This window comes from Camponotus vicinus, unplaced genomic scaffold (genome assembly GCF_025532165.1).
Source record: "Camponotus vicinus isolate PSW18456_S1 unplaced genomic scaffold, iyCamVici1.0 SCAF_14, whole genome shotgun sequence".
In the NCBI taxonomy this organism is placed as follows: Eukaryota; Metazoa; Arthropoda; class Insecta; order Hymenoptera; family Formicidae; genus Camponotus; species Camponotus vicinus.
Genome location: NW_028141950.1, coordinates 7,350,953 through 7,371,617, shown reverse-complemented (window position 1 = coordinate 7,371,617; position 20,665 = coordinate 7,350,953). Strand labels below are relative to the sequence as shown.

Sequence of the window (20,665 nt, the reverse complement as noted above, 5' to 3'; positions counted from 1 at the left end):
ATTGTAGATGCATATGCATGTATTAATACTTGAATGTTTGTTTTCTTACGATACTTATTAGATATTCAACATGTGTACTTTTGTATTTTATATATTATATAAGATCTGCATACTTTTTAATGTAATATTAACTATTCTGTAAATTCATAAATGTTAACACACAATTGTAATTTTCTTTTCAAGTTTTTCTTATATTATGTTTTGGAGCTTATTTCAAACTGTACATATAAATCTTTGTACATATATATATATATATATATATATATATATATATATCATTGCTGTAGAGGGAATAAATTTTTATAAATTTATTAAATATTTGAAAATACGTCCATTATTATGCATGAATTTAAAAAAGAGACCATTTTATAAATACTTGTTTAATTATTCTTAGTTATTCTTAACACATAGAATTATTCTTAATTATTCTTAGCAGAATGTTTCTTTAATAATATAAAAATATTTTTGAAAATAAAAATGTTGTATATCATTTAATATATGAATGGACTGAATAAGTCACAAAAGGAGACCGGAGCATTACAAAATTATTTTCAATTATATTTCATGTAATTAAAGTGTTTATCACTTTTTTGGAAAAAGTTATTAATTTACAGCGGGAGAAAAAGGGAATTTGATTGGATGCACTAATGCACCTGGTGCATATAAAAATTGTCGTATATAAAATTACAATAGTATAATTAAAATAATAAAGTAATTAATATTATAAGTTTTTTATAGTATATTATATTATATATTATATTAAGTATATTATGTTAAGTTAATATTAAGTAAAGTTATATTATATATACGTTATTATATTATATATACGTAATTATATTATAAGGTTATTCGATGCAAATAACGATAATAATAACTCGTACAATAATTTTATTTATTTTCGTTATATATGTGCTATTGGAAGTTTGTATTTATTTATACTAGAACTGCTAGATTTATACTAAAAACGCTACGTATTGATTCAAACTGCATTATATGAATGTCACCGAAAACGTATAAATCACTTTTTTAAATCCATTATTACTTTTCTTATAATCAGAATATCTTTTTATACAGGGTGTCAGTGAAATTTTAGCCCATACGAAGTAAGGAGGTAGATTGGCTCAAATTAAGAAGGAAGGACTTGTACTATTTTGTGATATTCGCAATAATTAACGAAAAATTAAATAAAGAATATCGGCCAATCTGCGTGAGTAGAAGCGCGCGGCGACGAGAGTCGTCACACTGTAATCTTATACTAGGCGCGCGGCGAAGTGATGGGCGGATCGCTCTCCGAGACATGATGGTGGCGTGCGATATATCGCAATACCGCGCCGAAAAATGACCCGTCCTTTTAGTGGCGAGAAAATGATGCGCTATCATTTCCACACCACCTTGCGGTAGATAGCATGGTGCGCTTTTTTTATAGTGGTTTCCCCCATAGGCCTATTCCACTCTCAATTTAAATATTTGTGAAAATTGTTCAAAATGCCGTTACTGTACGCTGAATGTATCGTAAATGTAAAAAATTGATGATGACAGTACCTTTACAAAAATTGATCCGTGGTTGAAAATCCCTCGATAAAATGTGTTACACACGTTGGTAATGATACGGACGTAATCCATTACACGTAAAGCGTGATGTACCGCGTATCGCGAAAAACCAAATTCATGTGCCACATGACGCACGCTAGTTCCAGGATTTTCATAAAATGCTTCAAGAATCCTTTCTTCATCTCGTACACGAAGACGCACTGCTGGACCGGTTATCCCGATATTATGTACGATACCCAGTTTCACATAATTATTGCACAACTCGTAAAACTGTACGTTCACTTGGCTTTCGTGCACGCCCGGAAAATCATTCCACGTAAATTACGGCCGCGCGATAAGTATTTTCTCCCGCTAGCCCCTATGCCACAATCATATCCGTATATTCCTGCAGAGTACACTTCATTTTCACTATTAATTTACTACGCGAACACAAGATTTTTACTAAAACCGTCTGAGCTCTCGCAATCTGTTGCCAGAATGCATACGCCAGCAGCACGCAACTACAGCTGAGCGGACATGCGAGTGTCAGCGTACGTGTGAGCTCGGCGCCTGCGCATTATGATTACAATCACATGTCCGCTCAGCTGTAGTTGCATGCTGCTGGCGTATGCACTCTGGCAACAGCCTGCGACAGCTGAGACAGTTTTAGTAAAAATCATGTGTTCGCGTAGTAAATTAACAGTGAAAATGAAGTGTACTCTGCAGGAATATACGGATATGATTGTGGCATACGGGCTAGCGGGAGAAAATACTTATCGCGCGGCCGCAATTTACGTGGAATGATTTCCCGGGCGAAAACCAAGTGGACGTTTTTACGTGTTGTGCAATAATTATGTGAAACTGGGTGTCGTGCATAATATCGGGATAACCGGTCCAGCAGTGCGTTTTCGTGTACGAGATGAAGAAAGGATTCTGGAAGCATTTTATGAAAATCCTGGAACTAGCGTACGTCATGTGACACACGAATTTTTCGCGTTACGCGGTACATCACGCTTTACGTGTAATGGATTACGTCCGTATCATTACCAACGTGTGTAACACATTTTATCGAGGAATTTTCAACCACGGATCAATTTTTGTGAAGGTACTGTCATCATCAATTTTTTACATTTACGATACATTCAGCGTACAGTAACGGCATTTTGAACAATTTTCACAAATATTTAAATTGATAGTGGAATAGGCCTATGGGGGAAACCACTATAAAAAAAGCGCACCATGCTATCTACCGCAAGGTGGTGTGGAAATGATAGCGCATCATTTTCTCGCCACTAAAAGGACGGGTCATTTTTCGGCGCGGTATTGCGATATATCGCACGCCACCATCATGTCTCGGAGAGCGATCCGCCCATCGCTTCGCCGCGCGCCTAGTATAAGATTACAGTGGGACGACTCTCGTCGCCGCGCGCTTCTACTCACGCAGATTGGCCGATATTCTTTATTTAATTTTTCGTTAATTATTGCGAATATCACAAAACAGTACAAGTCCTTCCTTCTTAATTTGAGCCAATCTACCTCCTTACTTCGTATGGACCAAAATTTTCCTGACACCCTGTATAGTAAACGTGCCTCTTATGTCAAAGAGAAGATACTCAGAAATAAATTAATATAAAAAGTTTATAATAAAATTCATTAAACAATTATATATACATATAATTATTTTTATTTATACATACAACTATTTTTGTTTTATACATATGTAACTTTTTTGTCAAACAATTTTTAAAGATTTTAATTCTCCTTGAAATAACGCGAGTATCTCCGTCGAGAAAAATAAATTACAAACGGAATGCAGCTAATAAGACGTCATGGCAACACATGATCAGATTGATCATTCGAAGTCAGTTACAGTTGCGATCGCTAGCCAGAACACACTACCGCGTTACTTATTGTTTGATTTAAAGTGCATCATATGAATATCACAAAATATTGTGTACGAATAGTGGATTTTGAAAAGCATACGTAGTAACACAATTGCATATAGTAACACAATCATACGAACGAATTGTCATAATTACATATTTAATAAAATCAAAGATATAGTAAATATTTAAGTGAATTCGATTACACGCTGCGTGTGCTTGAATATGGCTGAAAATGTTACAAGATCTATAATTCTATAACTTCTTTGATCGTTTGTAATTTGATTGTGGTTATTTTTTTATCGACGTTTTTCTACTATAATATTAGTGAAAAAGGAAAGCTGATAATAATTATATTCCTGTGTTCGCTACACAATCAAATGATCATTTTGTATCATTTTGCATTGTCATTTGTTCTCCTAAAGAAAATAGAAATTATTTATTTACCAAGAATTCCCTAATTTAATCTTAAGATATATATTGTGATCGCGACCATAAAGAGAAATCTAAAAACATAATATTAGAAGATAATAACTTACGATTCGTTAAAACTGAGTTTTAAGGAATTTATCAAAAATATATTTATATGTATGAATTAATATCAATTCGATTAACACATCAGAATTAGTAGAGTGAGAAAAACAATTAACTGAGGATTCAACGGGAACTGATTGAGTGCAAACGTTTACGAAAAATGCAAATCATGTTTGGAACAATTTTATGTGTTTTATTGAAAGGTTTAGTACTGACAAAGGCAACTATCACGCCGAAGGATTATACCCCTTCAAACAGTCTCCAGAAAGAAAGTGTTTCGATGTATCCGGATTTAAGTTTCACGCAGGTAAGAGATATTTTTCGCTTGATTAAGAAACAATGGAATGTTATTGCAGCTAGTAGTGCGACTAAAAATTTAAGATAATAAATTATATATTTTACCTATAATAAGATGAGATAAAATAAAACAATTCAATATGAAAGAAAAAAGTATGTACGATGTTGTAAAAAAAAGATGGATAAAGTTTCGAAATTTTGTTTACAAATGGATGTTATATTAAATTTAATTAAATATTAAATTATTTTAAAATTTGACTGTATTATTTTGTCTCTCTCACTCTCTCTCTCTCTCTCTCTCTCGCTCTCTCCATATATATATATATATATATATATCCCTCCATATATATATATATATATATATATATATATATATAATAATAGTTTCTAAAAATAACAATTTTTAAAATTAATAAAGTTTTCTGTCTACTATCTGCTACATTAATATATACATACGATGGCACTTCAACAGCTTTTTATGTTAATTTTCTTCAATTTTTAAAATTTCTTTATTTTCCTAGATATATATAATAATATTTATTGATATATAGTAAGCTTTATACTAATGTGTATTTTATTTTATGAAATTAATTTAGAAAGTTAGCATCATTTCTTTGTGTTAAGTATAATTATATAACGGAACACAAGAGCTACTAAATATCGAGATAGAAAATCTGTCTAATAAAAAAACCATTCATTAAACATTCTTCAAGTTGTATCTATTAACGCTGATATTTCGATCGACAATATATTCAATAACAATCACTAGAATTTATATTAATTTTCATTGTACATATATCCATTTATATACAATTATATCCACATATATTTATCCAGGCATTATCGGTTTATATTATCGGTTTATACTATCATTTCCAGGATTTGTTTGTGTTAAAAATATAACGACAATAGAGAAAAAACTTGTCAAAGTTATAAATAAAAGAATTTATATCATTTCTATGACTTATACTTAATAATTGTAAAGAAACAATATTTTTAACCTTTTTATTCTTGAAGTACACACATTAATATAACTTTAGTAATATCGGCAAACTTTTGAAAAGAAATTTGAGTTACGGTTGAGAAGAGTTGACTAACCTATTGAGAAGAGTTAACTAACCTATCGTGAGAAAGAATCAAATCGTTAAACAAAATTGTTTTAATAATTGCAAAGAGCTACACTTTCGCTTGTTCTACTTGCTAAAAGCTGTTATGAATCCTCATTGACTCTCGTTAACCTATTGATTGATTTTATTTTTGACATGAGTTATATTTGATATACAAGATGCCTTAAAAAAAATAAATAATAAGTAGATTTTACGATACGAATGAAACTACATCACATTCAATTTATATCATTTAGGAATGGTATATATCAAACCGGTATTATTGAGCAAACAAAAAACGAATTGCAATTTTTCGTTTAATTTTATAATTTATATAATTTAACATTAAAAGCACCAGAAACAACCGCTTCAACGATATTCACCTAATTTTTTTCGTATGTTATACTTTATGAAGGATATTTCAATGTCCGAGAAAAGTGATCATCATATACTAAATTTCAAATCTGACCGGAGTCATTCTGATAGTACTGCGAGAAATGAGCGAGAAGTCGATGAAGTTACGTTTGCAAATATTTCTATCATCCCAGAATCTATCGGTAAGTTGCAAAAAAATGCATAAAACATTAATAACAAAATCTATGACGAAAAAGTGTAATGTATGCCTAATTAAAGTGTATATATTGACGTAATTATTTGCCGGTGTATTCTTCTAAAATGTATTCATAAGTCTTTATAGTTAATTTGGCTAAGTCTTGCATCATATTTAAGTCATAATGCTCTTATTCTAAAAAATGTGTTTGGGGACAAAAGTAACACGACACTCTGTGGACGATAGTAACACGTTTCAATGCTTAAAGTATAAGGGCTGGTCCCATAATAACTGTACCAAAGGCGATTCTTATTATTTATGCCATAATTGTGATTCGGAATAGATACCAATCTCTTTTGTATAAGTTATCATACAATTTTTATATTATTATTTAGAATTAAACTATTATTTAGACTTAAAAAAGTACAAAACTGGTGCGATATTAAGTATAATTATTTTATGATATTACTTATAATTATTTTGCTTAACGAAGATTATTTCTTTTAAATTTTTCAAAGATGATAAAATTAATATTTATTTTATTTTTTATTTTAATATAATATAATACAAATTTATAAAAAAGTTATCTTGCTTAATAAAAGATTATAATAAAAGTTGCCTTAAATTGAAAAAGTCATATTTATTTTATTTTTCCGAAAATAAGAACTGGTACTTTTATCCCCAGATTATGTTACTTTTGTCCCCGGCCCCCAAGATAAAAGTAACAATCAATGTACTTGCGAAAAACTATTGTAGCCATAATTGTGATTCGGAATAGATACCAAGCTCTTTAAATATCTATCATTTGAGATTGAAACATAGGTATAATAATAAAGCAATAAATGGAGTTTTTTAACATATAATCTTTTTTTTTATATCTCTAACGATAATTAGTTAGTGACCTATAATACAAAAAATGTTACTTTCGTTCCCGGTCTCCCCTATATAAAAATTGTCATAATTTAAGATAAAGTCAATTTTATTAATTTGATACTCTATTTTAAAGCAGTCGCAAATATTATACATACTTCTGATTTCATAAGCTATAGGAATTTTCCGAAAAGTACTTGTCATTTTATTAAAAGTTATTTATTCGTTTTTGCCATGATTTAACGATTACTTTTCTAAATTTTTAATGACGCAAAAAATTCTTATATTATTTTTTCAAAGGTCAATACTGTGCTAATTTCCATATTTTGTAGTTTATATTTATTTTTTGTCTTTCCTTTATTTTCATATTAAATTGTTCTTTCTGATTTACTGAGATAATCCACTTAATCTTATATATAATTATGTTAATATGTACGATCTTAAAATCTCTAGAAAACAGTTTGAATAAGCCAACATCTCTCAGAGCATTTGTACAATTCGACAGTCAATTCACAGAAAAATTAAACGACATTTTTGTGACATTGAGGTAAGGAATCTAAATTCTCAGTTTGTATTCTTTCATTTTTCTCTCTTTTTCTTAAATTCAACGACATAAATATATCAAAATGTTAATTCTGTTATAATTTTGTTAAATATAAAATGGCTAAAATTTTATTTTAATTTATTATTTTAATTTATTTTAATTTTATTTTAATTTATTTTCTAACGACATCTCGAACATTGAAAAGGATCTTGAAAAGATCGGAACGTACGTATGTATTATTTTCTGTTCACTCGAATCAATTTTTTCAGACATATTTTTTGTATCAAGCGACGCGATAGCGTAGTGACGCCAAGTACATAAACAGAATCCGAGCATTGAGAGTCACTGCTCTCGACGCTGCGCTACCAAGTACCTTATCCGGAATTTCAAAGTAGAATATTTTTTATGTACTTGGCGTATTTTTTTTACCTTTGTAAGGTTTTTTTAGAGGGATTTTTATATCTAACTGATTATTAATATATTATGTCTCTTACTTAGAGTCTTTATTATTATTTCGACTTTCTTACGCTCTAACATCTTGCGCCACGGTCTTTTAGTCTTCCTTCTTATTTCGTTTTGCTAAAATTTTATGTTTTTACAGATGGAACCAACCTGAATTTACCGATGAAATAATACAAGGGTATACAGTGCAATGTTTTTTCGTCGAGGACTTAAAAGAGATTCAAACCTGCGACGATAAAAATATCACAACTACAAAATTGGAGCACACGGTGCACAATCTAACATCTAACACGACATATTATTTTCGAGTACGTGCGCATACTAAAATTGTTGTTGGTCCTTACACGGATTTAATCAATGTATCGACTACACATGAAAATCCAATACCTAAATTATTACTCAAAATGGATCTAGGTTTGCAAATATTGGACGTGGATTCAAACATTACTAATTTATTAACGTCAAAGTACGTATACTGAAAAAAAATACTTATAATTATCATAAATTATTTTTCACACTAACTATAAAATTAAAGTTATTATTATTATGCACAAGTTTATTATTATCAACATTATAGCAGTAATAACTATAAAAGAAATCTTAACTAAATAATTTTTTTACTATACAATTATAGTTGGTTCCTTTTTTTCAGATATGTACAATATGTCGCTTATTCGATACAAGACAATAGAATTTATTGGACCGACAAAATAAATCTAATGACATTAAAGATTAATGAAAATAATATCACAAAGATGGCTAGCTTTGATTATTATCTATTTGATCTTTGCATTGACTGGATAGCAAGAAGTCTATATTTCGCCTACGATCATGAGTCAGGCTATTGTATTATAAAGTTCGACTTAACAATGTGGGAAAATGGCATAATTAAATTTGATGAGATTTTAAAATCAAAAATTGGTATTAAATATTTCAATGTAGCACCGTCTATGGGGTACGTTTACTAACGTTCACCTGAAAAAATAATTTTCCATTAAAGATTTATGCAAATTTCTAATTTTTCTATAATTTTACGTGGTTTTATAATTAAGATCATAAGTAAAAAAAATAAGAAGTTATTATATAATTATAAGAATTTCGAATTTTTACTACATATAAGTTTCTGTTTTTGTTAAAATAATGTTTTGTAATGAATAAAATAATTATATATTTTTTAGAATTTTATATGGCATATCATACCGTAGGACGAATGAAAAATATGATATGATGCAATATGATCTCGATGGTAAAAATGAGCAAATTGTTCAGATAAATTCATCCCTTTGCTCATTTCGTCCTAGGATTTATCTTAGTTATAGAATTGATAACACTAATAATGAGGAGCCGTTAATTTACTGGTTAAGTGATGATCACTTATTTGTGACAGACATTAACGTTTCTATGTGCAATACGATTTTACACAAGGAAAACATAAGTGATAACATCCAATTCCGAGCCATGACGATTGACAAAACAAACATTTACATTTTAGCAAGTAAACATTCGTTTGAATTTACTCTCTACGTTTTGAAAAAGAAATATGCAAGTCTCAAGAGCGTAAATGCAGCCGAATATGTTGAAAAAATAATAAGCTCAGATAAGAAAAATATATTTTATAGTATTTACGCTTTTGATAAATCTTTACAACCATATCCTCCAATGAGATGCCTGACACCTGACGAAAAAGTTTACAATTTTGAGAATGTGAATGCAAAGGCAAACAGCATCGTTGTGAATCTTCCGGAGCCGGTTGTAAAGAGTGGATGCAAAAAATATAATTTACCAACTACTATATATACTATCTCCGTAAGCCATTGTTTAGACAACAACCTCAACAAGTCTGAAAAATTCAATGTGCTGCGATATGTGACGTGCGAGCGATATTACGAGATTCAGAACTTAACACCATTTACAGAGTACAAGTTGAAGTTCACTTTAAGCAATTTTTACTTTGATCAATTATCAATAAATCCATTCGATTCGAATGTGATACGAATAAAAACTAATTCGGGCAAGCTTAATGCACCAGAAAACATAAGTGTTCTAGCTTTGACGCCTATTATAGCAGTAGTTCATTGGATGCCACCCAAGAAAGCGAACTGCGTGGCCGTGACCTACGAAGTGCATTGGAAGTCAGTTACATTAGTGAACGGCACGCAACAAAAGAGCAAACAAATTATCAATGTACCGAAACGTATGGCAGACGGCAGATATTTCACAAAGATTAACTTGTCGCTACCAGTACAAGATTACTTGATATACGTGCGTGTGTATCCAATTAATTTCAGCGATTTCTACAACGAGAGTTTAAGCAAAATCATTCACATATACTCAGAACCAAACAATATTACTTTGAGCGGGGTCAACATAAATAGCATGAACATTTCATGGATCTCCAACATTAATCTGACGATCTTTTGTACACTAGAGTACAAAGATATTGCAGCAGAAAAGTGGCAAACAATGTATTATTTTAAAATGAATTATAACGATGAAGTAATATACCGTGTCGAAAATTTACAATCGGGAACTTTATACAAATTTCGCTTGATATTGAGATACCTCGAATATGAGGAGAATTTTATATGGCCGGCTGATGGAAGATTTATTTTTTCAACACGTGGTAAGCAAACGAAGATACCCATACATCACATTAAGGTTGCATGGATATATTGAAGAATAATTTCATTGAAACATTGCAATATTGCAAATCGATTGCGAAATTCTGCTGAGTTATTGTTGTAAGATTGTGATGAAGTTAAGCTGTCCACTTTTTGCAATAAAATATTGTAGCATTATTACAGTGTAATATATTGGAAAGAATGCAATGTTATTGCAACCATTTAATAATATTACGTGTAAATTGTTTTTATTTTTGATGAATGAATATCTTGGAAACATATAATTAAATTAAAAAGCTCGATATAAATAGAAGTTTGCAATACCTAAGATAATCATGTCTAAGATAATATATTGCAGAATTGTATTTAAACATAATCATATAACATAAAATATTACATTTTTATACAAAATTAAACTTTTTTAAATTAAACAAATTTACACTTTTACTTACGAATCACTTTTTTTATTTTAAATGTTTTTTATACTCTTATAATAGGGTGTATATATATATATATATATATATATATATATATATATATATATATATATAAGCATTATAGTTATAGAATTAATTAAACATTACTAATTATATTTTTATTTAAAAATTTTAAAGATCCGTTATAATTATATATATTTGCATGTGAAAAATGCATAGAAAAATATAATGATAGATTTAATAGTATGTAAATACTTAATATAATAAAAAGATATATTAAAAGATATATTTGAAGATTAATATTGTAATCGTACATGAAGTGAAAATATATCATAAAATATATTGTAACATTGATATAAAATGTTATCTATATTTTAATAAAAAAAATAGCAATGCTTATCTTTAGCTTAGAATTATATTTACTCGACTGATATTATTTTTGTGTCATTATTTCATTTGACTTCTGCAAAAAAGTAAAATTCATCGCATATATACAAATATAAAAAAAATATATTATTACATTATTTTTATAGATAAATTAAAGAGTGTTATAGTTTTACAATGTTTTCAAAATATAAATATCATATTGCTAATATCTACTCTCTGAAAGTGAATCAGTGTATTATCACTGAAAAACAGTAAATAGTCACTGATTACAGCAGTTATAAGTACAGCACTGTAAATCAGTGATATTTTATTGAAAGAATCAGTTAATAATTTTGACTGTTTCAATCAGTAATATTTCTCAATATTAGTAATATTTCTTTCGTTATTGTCAGTAATATTAAACTACAATTCATCTCTCTATCTGTTTCATATAAACTTAAAAATTTTATTTATATTTACTAAATATTTATTATATTAAAAATTTTATTTTATTTATATATTACATGCATATTGAACTTGTTATTTTAAATAGATAACGAACGAATAATTTTCATTAAGTCGCCAGACATTTATTTGTCTGACTTACAAAGATCGATTTAATATCTGAAGCCTCTCTATTGAGATTGTATCAAAAATTAAATCGAAGTAATACTTCTAATTTTAAATGTCGCTCTTTGCAAACTTTATATAATTCTTATGACTAAAATTAAATACGAGAGAGATAGCGATCGTAGCGGTAAACGAACGAACTAGCGATTACTGGTTTTGCAGTAAAATTTACTGGTATTACAGTGAATTTTATTTTAACTGACCATAATCAGTGAGATATAAGATAAAATAACAAAAAAGTAAGCGTTTCCACTGAAGATCAGTAAAATACTCACTGATTCTCAGTGAAATCTTATTTTACTGTTTAAATTAGTGATATTTTCACTGATTCACTTTTAGAGAGTAATTCATATTTTGTTAATTTATATTTCTACAATGTTTCCGTGATGTTGCATTGCAATTTGTAATATTGCAACATTGTTGCAAAGTACTTGTAATATTCTGTGCTGCATAGCTCATAATATTATGTGCTGATTTTTTTAGATATGAATAGGCCTAAAATTTAAAAAAATTAAATATTTATAATAAAGTTATAAGTAAAAATAAATTTTTAAACACACACACACACGAAGATATTAAAATTATATTTTTGCGTAATATAGGTGATATTCCTGAAATAACAGAGACAAAATATTATCTACCATTGATGTTAAGTTTTATCGTTATAGTTACTATAATCTGCGTCTGCTACTTTTATTATTGTAAGTATATTTGATTTAGGTATAGACTTGAATTGTAGATTATACATATATAGCCGATATAATATCTAGAGATTTACTGAAAATAGTAATTTACTTATATATAGTATATAGTAATTTACTTAAAACTAAACGAATAAATTTACTAAAAAATAATAGATTTTATAATACATATTATTACATAATTAACTCGAAATTTTATAACAGTGCATCGTCAAAGCAGAGCTAATAACGAACAATTTTTGTCTTCAACAATGACCGATGTAGAGTTGACGATTCTACATGAAGTACCTTATCGAAACACTCAATTCAATATGACTTACAGTCCTATGTTACATTATCATCCGGATGAATGTGCGATAACTAAAATCGCACGTAAACAAATTACATTTACAAAATTTCTTGGTAGCGGCGCATTCGGAATGGTAAAAATTAATTTTTTCAAGCAATGTTTCAAATTAATTTCTGGATCAACAAAACAGATATGTATTTTCTAATAAAGATATAAATTACATGAATTTTTATAATAGATTATAAGTAATATAAAATTTAGATGAGACAACAAACATGCACTTTGTTATATATTTTTCATTGAATTATAATATAAAGTAAAATATAATAGTACTTGACATTAAACTATACGTTTTCTAATAAAGTACGCATGTAAATTTGTGTGAAATATTTCGCAGGTGTTTCAAGGAAAGGTGAAGAACTTAGAAAAATCGGGCACAGAGATATCCGTTGCAATAAAAACGCTTCGAAAAGATGCTTCTTCCCTTGAGAAAAAGAAATTATTAAAGGAAGCCAAGGTTATGAATCGTTTTCGACACAAACATATATTAAGATTGTTGGCCGTTTGTTTAGATGGGGATTCTCCGTTACTAGTGTTGGAATTGATGGAAACTGGTGATCTGTTAAAATATTTGAGAGAATGTCGAAATTTGCAAGCGTCAGATTCGCTTGCTCTGCGTTTGCAAGATTTGCTCGCCATGTGCGAAGATGTTGCGCGAGGTTGTTGCTACTTGGAAGAGTTGCGTTTCGTACATAGAGATCTAGCATGTCGCAATTGTTTAGTATCTTCGAGAAATCGCGAGAATCGTGTCATCAAAATTGGAGATTTTGGACTAGCTAGAAATATCTACAAGGATGATTATTATCGCGTGGTAAATACAATTATGAAAAAAATTAAGGATTAAAAAATGAATTCTTTTGAAAATACTTTCCATTTTTTTATCATAATAGTATCCTGCATTGTTTCTTTAAGTAATATAGAATATAAATAGTTTTTATTTATATATAGCAAGAGATAAATGAACATTCTTTATTTTGCACGTATTCTAAAAATGAACAACTCGAAACAGAAAATTAAATTTTTGTTAAACTCAATGTTTTAGAAAGGAGAAGGTTTGTTTCCTATTCGCTGGATGGCACCCGAATCTTTGATGATCAGAATATTTACTTCTCAAAGCGATGTTTGGTCATTTGGGGTATTAATGTGGGAAATTACATCGTTGGGTGAGAAACCTTATATTGACAAGACTGATATAGAAGTGATAAATTATGTACGTGCTGGAGGCAGGTTGCCGATGACTCTTAACTGTCCGTCACCATTGTACCAGTTGATGCTACGTTGCTGGAGTGCAGCGGATGCTAGACCAGATTTCAAATTTTGTCTGAAAAATATTATAGCATTAAGAAAGAACATGGAAGATGCCTTACTGAGTCCAGTCGATACTATTTAGCCGATATAATTAAATTAATGTTTATCTTATTTTCCAAACGATTCATTAAATCTTAATGTAGAAAAAATATTTCTAGGATGTTTCTAAATTGATTCTGTTATTTTTAGGTTTAATCTTAATATTACATGTCAATGAAAATAAAAGAAATTTTGTAATCTTACTTTCCATAAAATTTTGATTATTATTAAAATATATCACATCTGTTTTCATGATTGTACGAAATAAAATAATATAATGATATATCTAATTTGTGTTTTTGAGTAATCGAAGCGAAATCTAATGATTGCGATTATATATATGTATATGTATAAACAATATTTTTTTGAACATGGGAATATAATTAATTTTCGACATTATATATGACCGATAATTACAAACTGATTGTATAATTTATGAGTGAAAGAGGAAACGCGAATAATATCCTCTATAATTAGTTGTGAATATATAAATATAATAATATAATTATTTTGAATTTATAACAGTTATCTTGTATGAATTTTTACATATATTTTATCTTTATATTTAATGACTTACTATATATTCAAATTATATTGATGATTACAAAAGTATGCAGTTGTAAAAATGAACTATACTTATTGCTCTATCTCTACTAACTATATTTAATAAAGCTAATAATGTATAATATTTACACACAATTACGGTCTATCATTTCGAAAGATCACCAATTATTGACAACGTTTTATAGATACGTATGATATTATGCATTATAAGAAATATTAAATAACATGAGAATATATAAATCATTTCATAATCGATGCACAGATACAACGACGCAGTAATCTGGCGAGCACATTTTCCCGAATAATTCTAATCTTCGTACTACAGTATACTAATAATCATAAATCTACAAGTTATAAATTTTAAATAAAAATAAAGATGGATAGAATTATTGTGCGGAAATCACAAATATTTTCATATTTTAAATAATACTATATATTAAATGAAATAGGAGTACCGCTCACCAGATTCCGCGCATTATTGGCTGTTATTTGTCAATTTTTAATTATCTTTAATTATAGAATTGTGTAACACATTGCACATGACGAGCGCTAAATCATAAAATCGAAGTTGGAAATCACTGTTGCGAGTAGGGGAGACCGGGAACAAAAGTAACAACGTCATGAAAGTAACAAGCCTCGTAATAAACTACACAATATGTTGAATAATTTGTACTATATAGTCAAACGCGTACGCCCCGATTCTCTTTCTTTTCAGCTAATTGTTGTAGAACGATCACGCCGGTTGCACATGCAGGAGTGAAATTAGTGTATTTGCATTATTCACCTAAGTATTTCTTGTTTTAGTTTTTTTGTATCTATGCCTAATTAAAGTGTATATATTGACGTAATTATTTGCCGGTGTATTCTTCTAAAATGTATTCATAAGTTTTTATAGTTGATTTGGCTAAGTTTTGCATCATATTTAGGTTATAATGCTTTTATTCTAAAAAAATGTGTTTAGGGACAAAAGTAACACGACACTCTGTGGACGAAAGTAACACGTTTCAATGCTTAAAGTATAAGGGCTGGTCCCATAATAACTGTACCAAAGGCGATTCTTATTACGTATGCCATAATTGTGATTCGGAATAGATACCAATCTCTTTTGTATCAGTAATTATCATACAATTTTTACATTATTATTTAGAATTAAACTATTATTTAGACTTAAAAAAGTACAAAACTGGTGTGATATTAAGTATAATTATTTTATGATATTACTTATAATTATTTTGCTTAACGAAGATTATTTCTTTTAAGTTTTTCAAAGATGATAAAAATAAATATTTATTTTATTTTTTATTTTAATATAATATAATACAAAAAACATTTATAATAAAAGTTATCTTGCTTAATAAAAGATTATAATAAAAGTTGCCTTAATTTGAAGAAAGTCATATTTATTTTATTTTCCCGAAAATAAGAACTGGTACTTTTATCCTCAGACTATGTTACTTTCGTCCCAGTCAAGAAAAGCTATAATAGCTCTTTAAATATCTATCATTTGAGATTAAAACATAGGAATAATAATAGAGCAATAAATGGAGTTTTTTAACATATAATCTTTTTTTTATATCTCTAACGATAATTAATTAGTGATCTATAATACAAAAAAATGTTACTTTTGTCCCCGGTCTCCCCTATTCTCTGTGTGTGCGTATCCTATCTACATATATAAAATATTCTGTATACTGCGTAGAGAATTAAATATTTCTAGGTATCTCTACATAAGTGTAATTTAAGATATAACTGCTGCACATAAATATATAAATATATAAATATATAAATACATAAATATATAAACAAGCACAAGTTTCTACATTTGATGTTAAATTACATAATTATATCATTTTTAAAGCATTGTTATTTTTATTCTACATGAATATCTGAAATCCCAAAATATTGGGTACGATAAAGATAAAGATTAGAAAGATAGAGAAATATGCGCCTTAGAATAGGTTACCGCGGAAATTGCCCAACCAAACATTATATCCCTGAACTGCCAATAAATAAGCTAAAATGCAAAAAAAAAAACATTATTTACAATATTTATTACATAATCTTATGTCCTTTTATAGAATTGAATATTACATAATATCCTCAATTTAAACTTTTCTTGGACATTTTTTACAATAGAAATGTTAGATTAATGATATGGTTTCTGAAAGGGAAATCTAAAAGATTGTACTTTGCCTTTGCCAAGAATAATCTAATCGGCTAAAAAAGATAAGATTGATCTAAAATTGAAATAAATGAGCGACAAAATGTATATATGGCATTTATTTTTTAAATAATATGTTTTGCATTAAAATATCAATATTTAATAAATGTGAAATTATATAACAATAATAAATAATTATAAAATATTTGAGACAAATAAACATTAATATAGATCAAATAAATATTAATAAATTTAGTTAGACGTGATTATAATTTATAAACAAATCAAATAAACATTAATAAATCTAATTAGACGGAATTATAATTTGTAAAAGCTGTAGAGAGATGTCTTGCAGGATATGATGCTCGGTTAAAATTATTTTAAAAGGATTATTAAATTTTAGAAGATTCATTCCTTTTATGTTTATTTCTTAAAAAGAAAAAAGCTATGAATGCTATTGTAAAAGTAGTTAATGCTAATGTATAATTTTGCATTAAATTTTAATTTCTAATAAAAGAGTTGAACAATCACGTTGTAAGATAAATTTTTAATCATTTTCTGATATTAAAGAATTTTAATCGAAATAATGAAGATTTTAATCCTCGTTTCAATAAATTAAAAAGCACATTTATCGTGCCAAGAATCACATCGGGATTGAATTCGATATTGTTTGGCTCCCTGTGAGTAATCCATTTTATTTTTCTCATGAGCGTGCTTGGCTCCGAGATCACATCTTCCGGTGTCTCATCGAAACGATCGCAAAAAATAGCAAATATAAAATTCCGATTAATCTCAGTGATGAGTGATTCGATAAACGATAAAAAAACAAACTACACGAAATTTTTTCCGGATGAAAAAAAGGAGGAAAAAGAGGAGGAAAAAACAAAAGAAGAAAAAGAAGAAATATCGTGTTATTTTGTCAACCTAAATCTAATCAACAATAGCTAGATAAATCTTAGAAAAATTCGAAACCTTAGTAAGTAGATACCAAACAAATTTTGTTAATCTAAAACTCGTACGAAGCATCGGACACTTCAGATCAATCTTCAGTTTAATCAGTTCAAACCAATTTTTATGTTTTTACATTTCCTTGAAGTATATCATATTGAAAATATTTTCTAAAAGTTTCAAGTTAATCGGATGCAAATTGGCGGCGTTATAAGTGTATGTTTCATGAAGCGCCGGAATGTACAATTTTGTTTAAACACGACTATAAAGCTTCAGCTCTGATGTTTTGAGGACTATCAAGCCAATATATGAAAATTTAAATAAACTAAAATTATATGGGCCCGGAATAGCTGATTGTGTGTAAATTAAAAAATCTACATTTTATTTGAACGTAAACTTGACACAAATCTTAGACGCGTTTTTCTCGAAATCACTTTTTCAAAGTCGGTGAGCAAGATATTTCGAAAATCGTTACACCGATTTGCTTGAAATTTTACATGCTTCTTCTACATATGAAAACCTAGTAGATGAACGAAGGATTTTGTTTTTTAATGAATATTTTTTTTACTTAATAAAAAATGAGCAATTTTTTAATCGAAAAAGAATATCTTAGTGTCATAAGGCTGCCATTTTGTCCTAAACCAATTTTTCGATTAATCCTACGTTCAGCTACTAGAAAATTTCATACCTTAACTACAGCATATCGAATTTTTGATATCAGATGAATCAGCTTCGAATAGCACTCACCGCTCAACGCTTTTTAAAAAACAATATCCGGGAGAATAGTTATAACTTTCACATTTTTCAATATTTTATTAAAAAAAAAATATAATAACATCCATAATATTTGTACTTTTAAATAAAAATTTATTTGTAAAAAAAAAATTATTACACTTTTCAAAAAAATTCTCAAACATCATACTTTTTTCGGTCTGCTGGCCTTGAGTAAAAGGGATTAAATTCCCTTACCGAAAAGGGGACCACCGAACGAACGTTCGAAACAGAATAATAGCGACTCAAGGAGAGTCGTTTACCTGTTTTCAGGACTTAAGGTTCGTTCGAGTCGAGTCCTCTTACTGTGCGATTTCCGGAAAATATCATTGTTACTCCCTTCCCTTGATCCATCCTTCTCCGAGCCTGAACGTAACACTAGCATTAAGAAATGTGTATTTTAGTCTTGTTCACATCGAAGAAGGTTATAAACGCATCTCGAGTGCTAGAAGATAACTTTTGTGCGTTCACATTCGTGATTTGTTATAGATATACATATAACAAGTACATAAACGAAATTAGTTATACGAAAATAAATAACGTGTTGCAAGCTTTTTCGTAATCGTTAAATTTTTCGAGATGACTACGATAACGCATTTGCCCGACGAAGTAATTGTTATCATTTTGAAGAACAAGAGCATTGACATAAAAGATATTTCGAGCTTTAAGTCCACCTGTAAAAGATTAGCACAGATAACACTAAGCAACGAGTTTTGGAAAGAGAAATATTATCAAAGGTATTTTTTCACTCATAAGTTTTTTATATTAATTTTTTGCATTTATTTCACACTTGATCAATATTCATCGCTTAACAAAGCACCTCCTCAAAACAATAGTCGAGAAATAAATTTATATTATTTCTTTATTAATTTAAGTTTTTGTCTATTATTTTATTGCATATTGAACTCGTTAATCTTAATGTGTCTAAAAACTCGAGTCGTAATAAGAATCGTTGATCAGTTTCAAGTTATGCAATTTATAAAAAAAAACGTTTTTACGTTAGTGATTCATGATTCAATGTTATCGTAAATTAGAATTTCAACCTTTCTTTACCTAGAGCCTATTATTAATTTGTAAACATAAAAGTTATCGTGTATCGTTTTTATCATATTATTTATTATTGTTTTTTTATTAATACTTAAGAAAATATTTTTTATATAAATTATTTTAAATCATTTAAAACCTAAGTTCCAAAAAAATTCCTTTCACTGTTGCATTACTAGAATTTTCATTTTTATTATCTCGATTTCCTTTACTGAAATGAAGTACATTTTATAATGTAAAACTTAAAATTATAATGTTGTTGTTATTTTTTAATATTCCAACTTCAAAATATATTATAACACACCAATATGTATAAATGTTTAATTATATATTAATATTCAAATAAGAATTTTTATTTTTACATTTTTATACATATTTGTTTTACTTCTATAATATTTTTTTTACTTTTCATAAATAATTATATCTTTGGAAATTAAACTTAATTATTCTCTTAAAATTTTCTATTTATATTTTATGGTTCGTACAGCTTTATAAAACATTGTGTGCAATCAAATTTATCTCTATTAGCAGCTTGTAAAGATTAAATATTTCTATTCTTTATTCTTCTTTATTACAATATCTTTTCAATTTTTATTTTTATTTTAACGGCATGTGCAGAATCAAAATATCCTTACATATTTAATTTGCTCGCTCGATTTATTATTTAAGTATGATTTAGAATAATAAACTTAATATATTATTTAAGCTGTATATTGCTGATATTATAACGTTAATTTTAATATAATTTTTAAGAATTTTCTATCTGAATTTTAGATGTTCTACTGCTGGGAAAAGGTATACGAAGCTAAAAAAAACTTTTAACCATTTAAATATTGAGGAACAAATAAAATCAGGAATACAGTGTATTAAAAAGCTACGACATTATGTGTTACTAATGTCGGGCAAGAATTTCTCGGAAATTGACTATGAACAATTAAATTGTCTTCTTC

At 28.2% G+C, this 20,665-nt stretch overlaps 1 protein-coding gene across 1 annotated transcript; it reads left to right on the top strand.

The window, feature by feature from the left end:
- The first annotated feature begins 4,058 nt into the window (after positions 1-4,058).
- On the top strand, positions 4,059-14,425 carry LOC145964949 (proto-oncogene tyrosine-protein kinase ROS-like). The gene is made up of 10 exons (XM_083088098.1): positions 4,059-4,254; positions 5,766-5,907; positions 7,224-7,317; positions 7,916-8,242; positions 8,429-8,731; positions 8,955-10,399; positions 12,433-12,531; positions 12,736-12,953; positions 13,218-13,691; positions 13,923-14,425. The coding sequence occupies exons 1-10, from the start codon at positions 4,108-4,110 to the stop codon at positions 14,268-14,270; spliced, it is 3,597 nt and encodes a 1,198-aa protein (XP_082944224.1). The 5' UTR covers positions 4,059-4,107; the 3' UTR covers positions 14,271-14,425.
- The last annotated feature ends 6,240 nt before the right edge of the window (positions 14,426-20,665 follow it).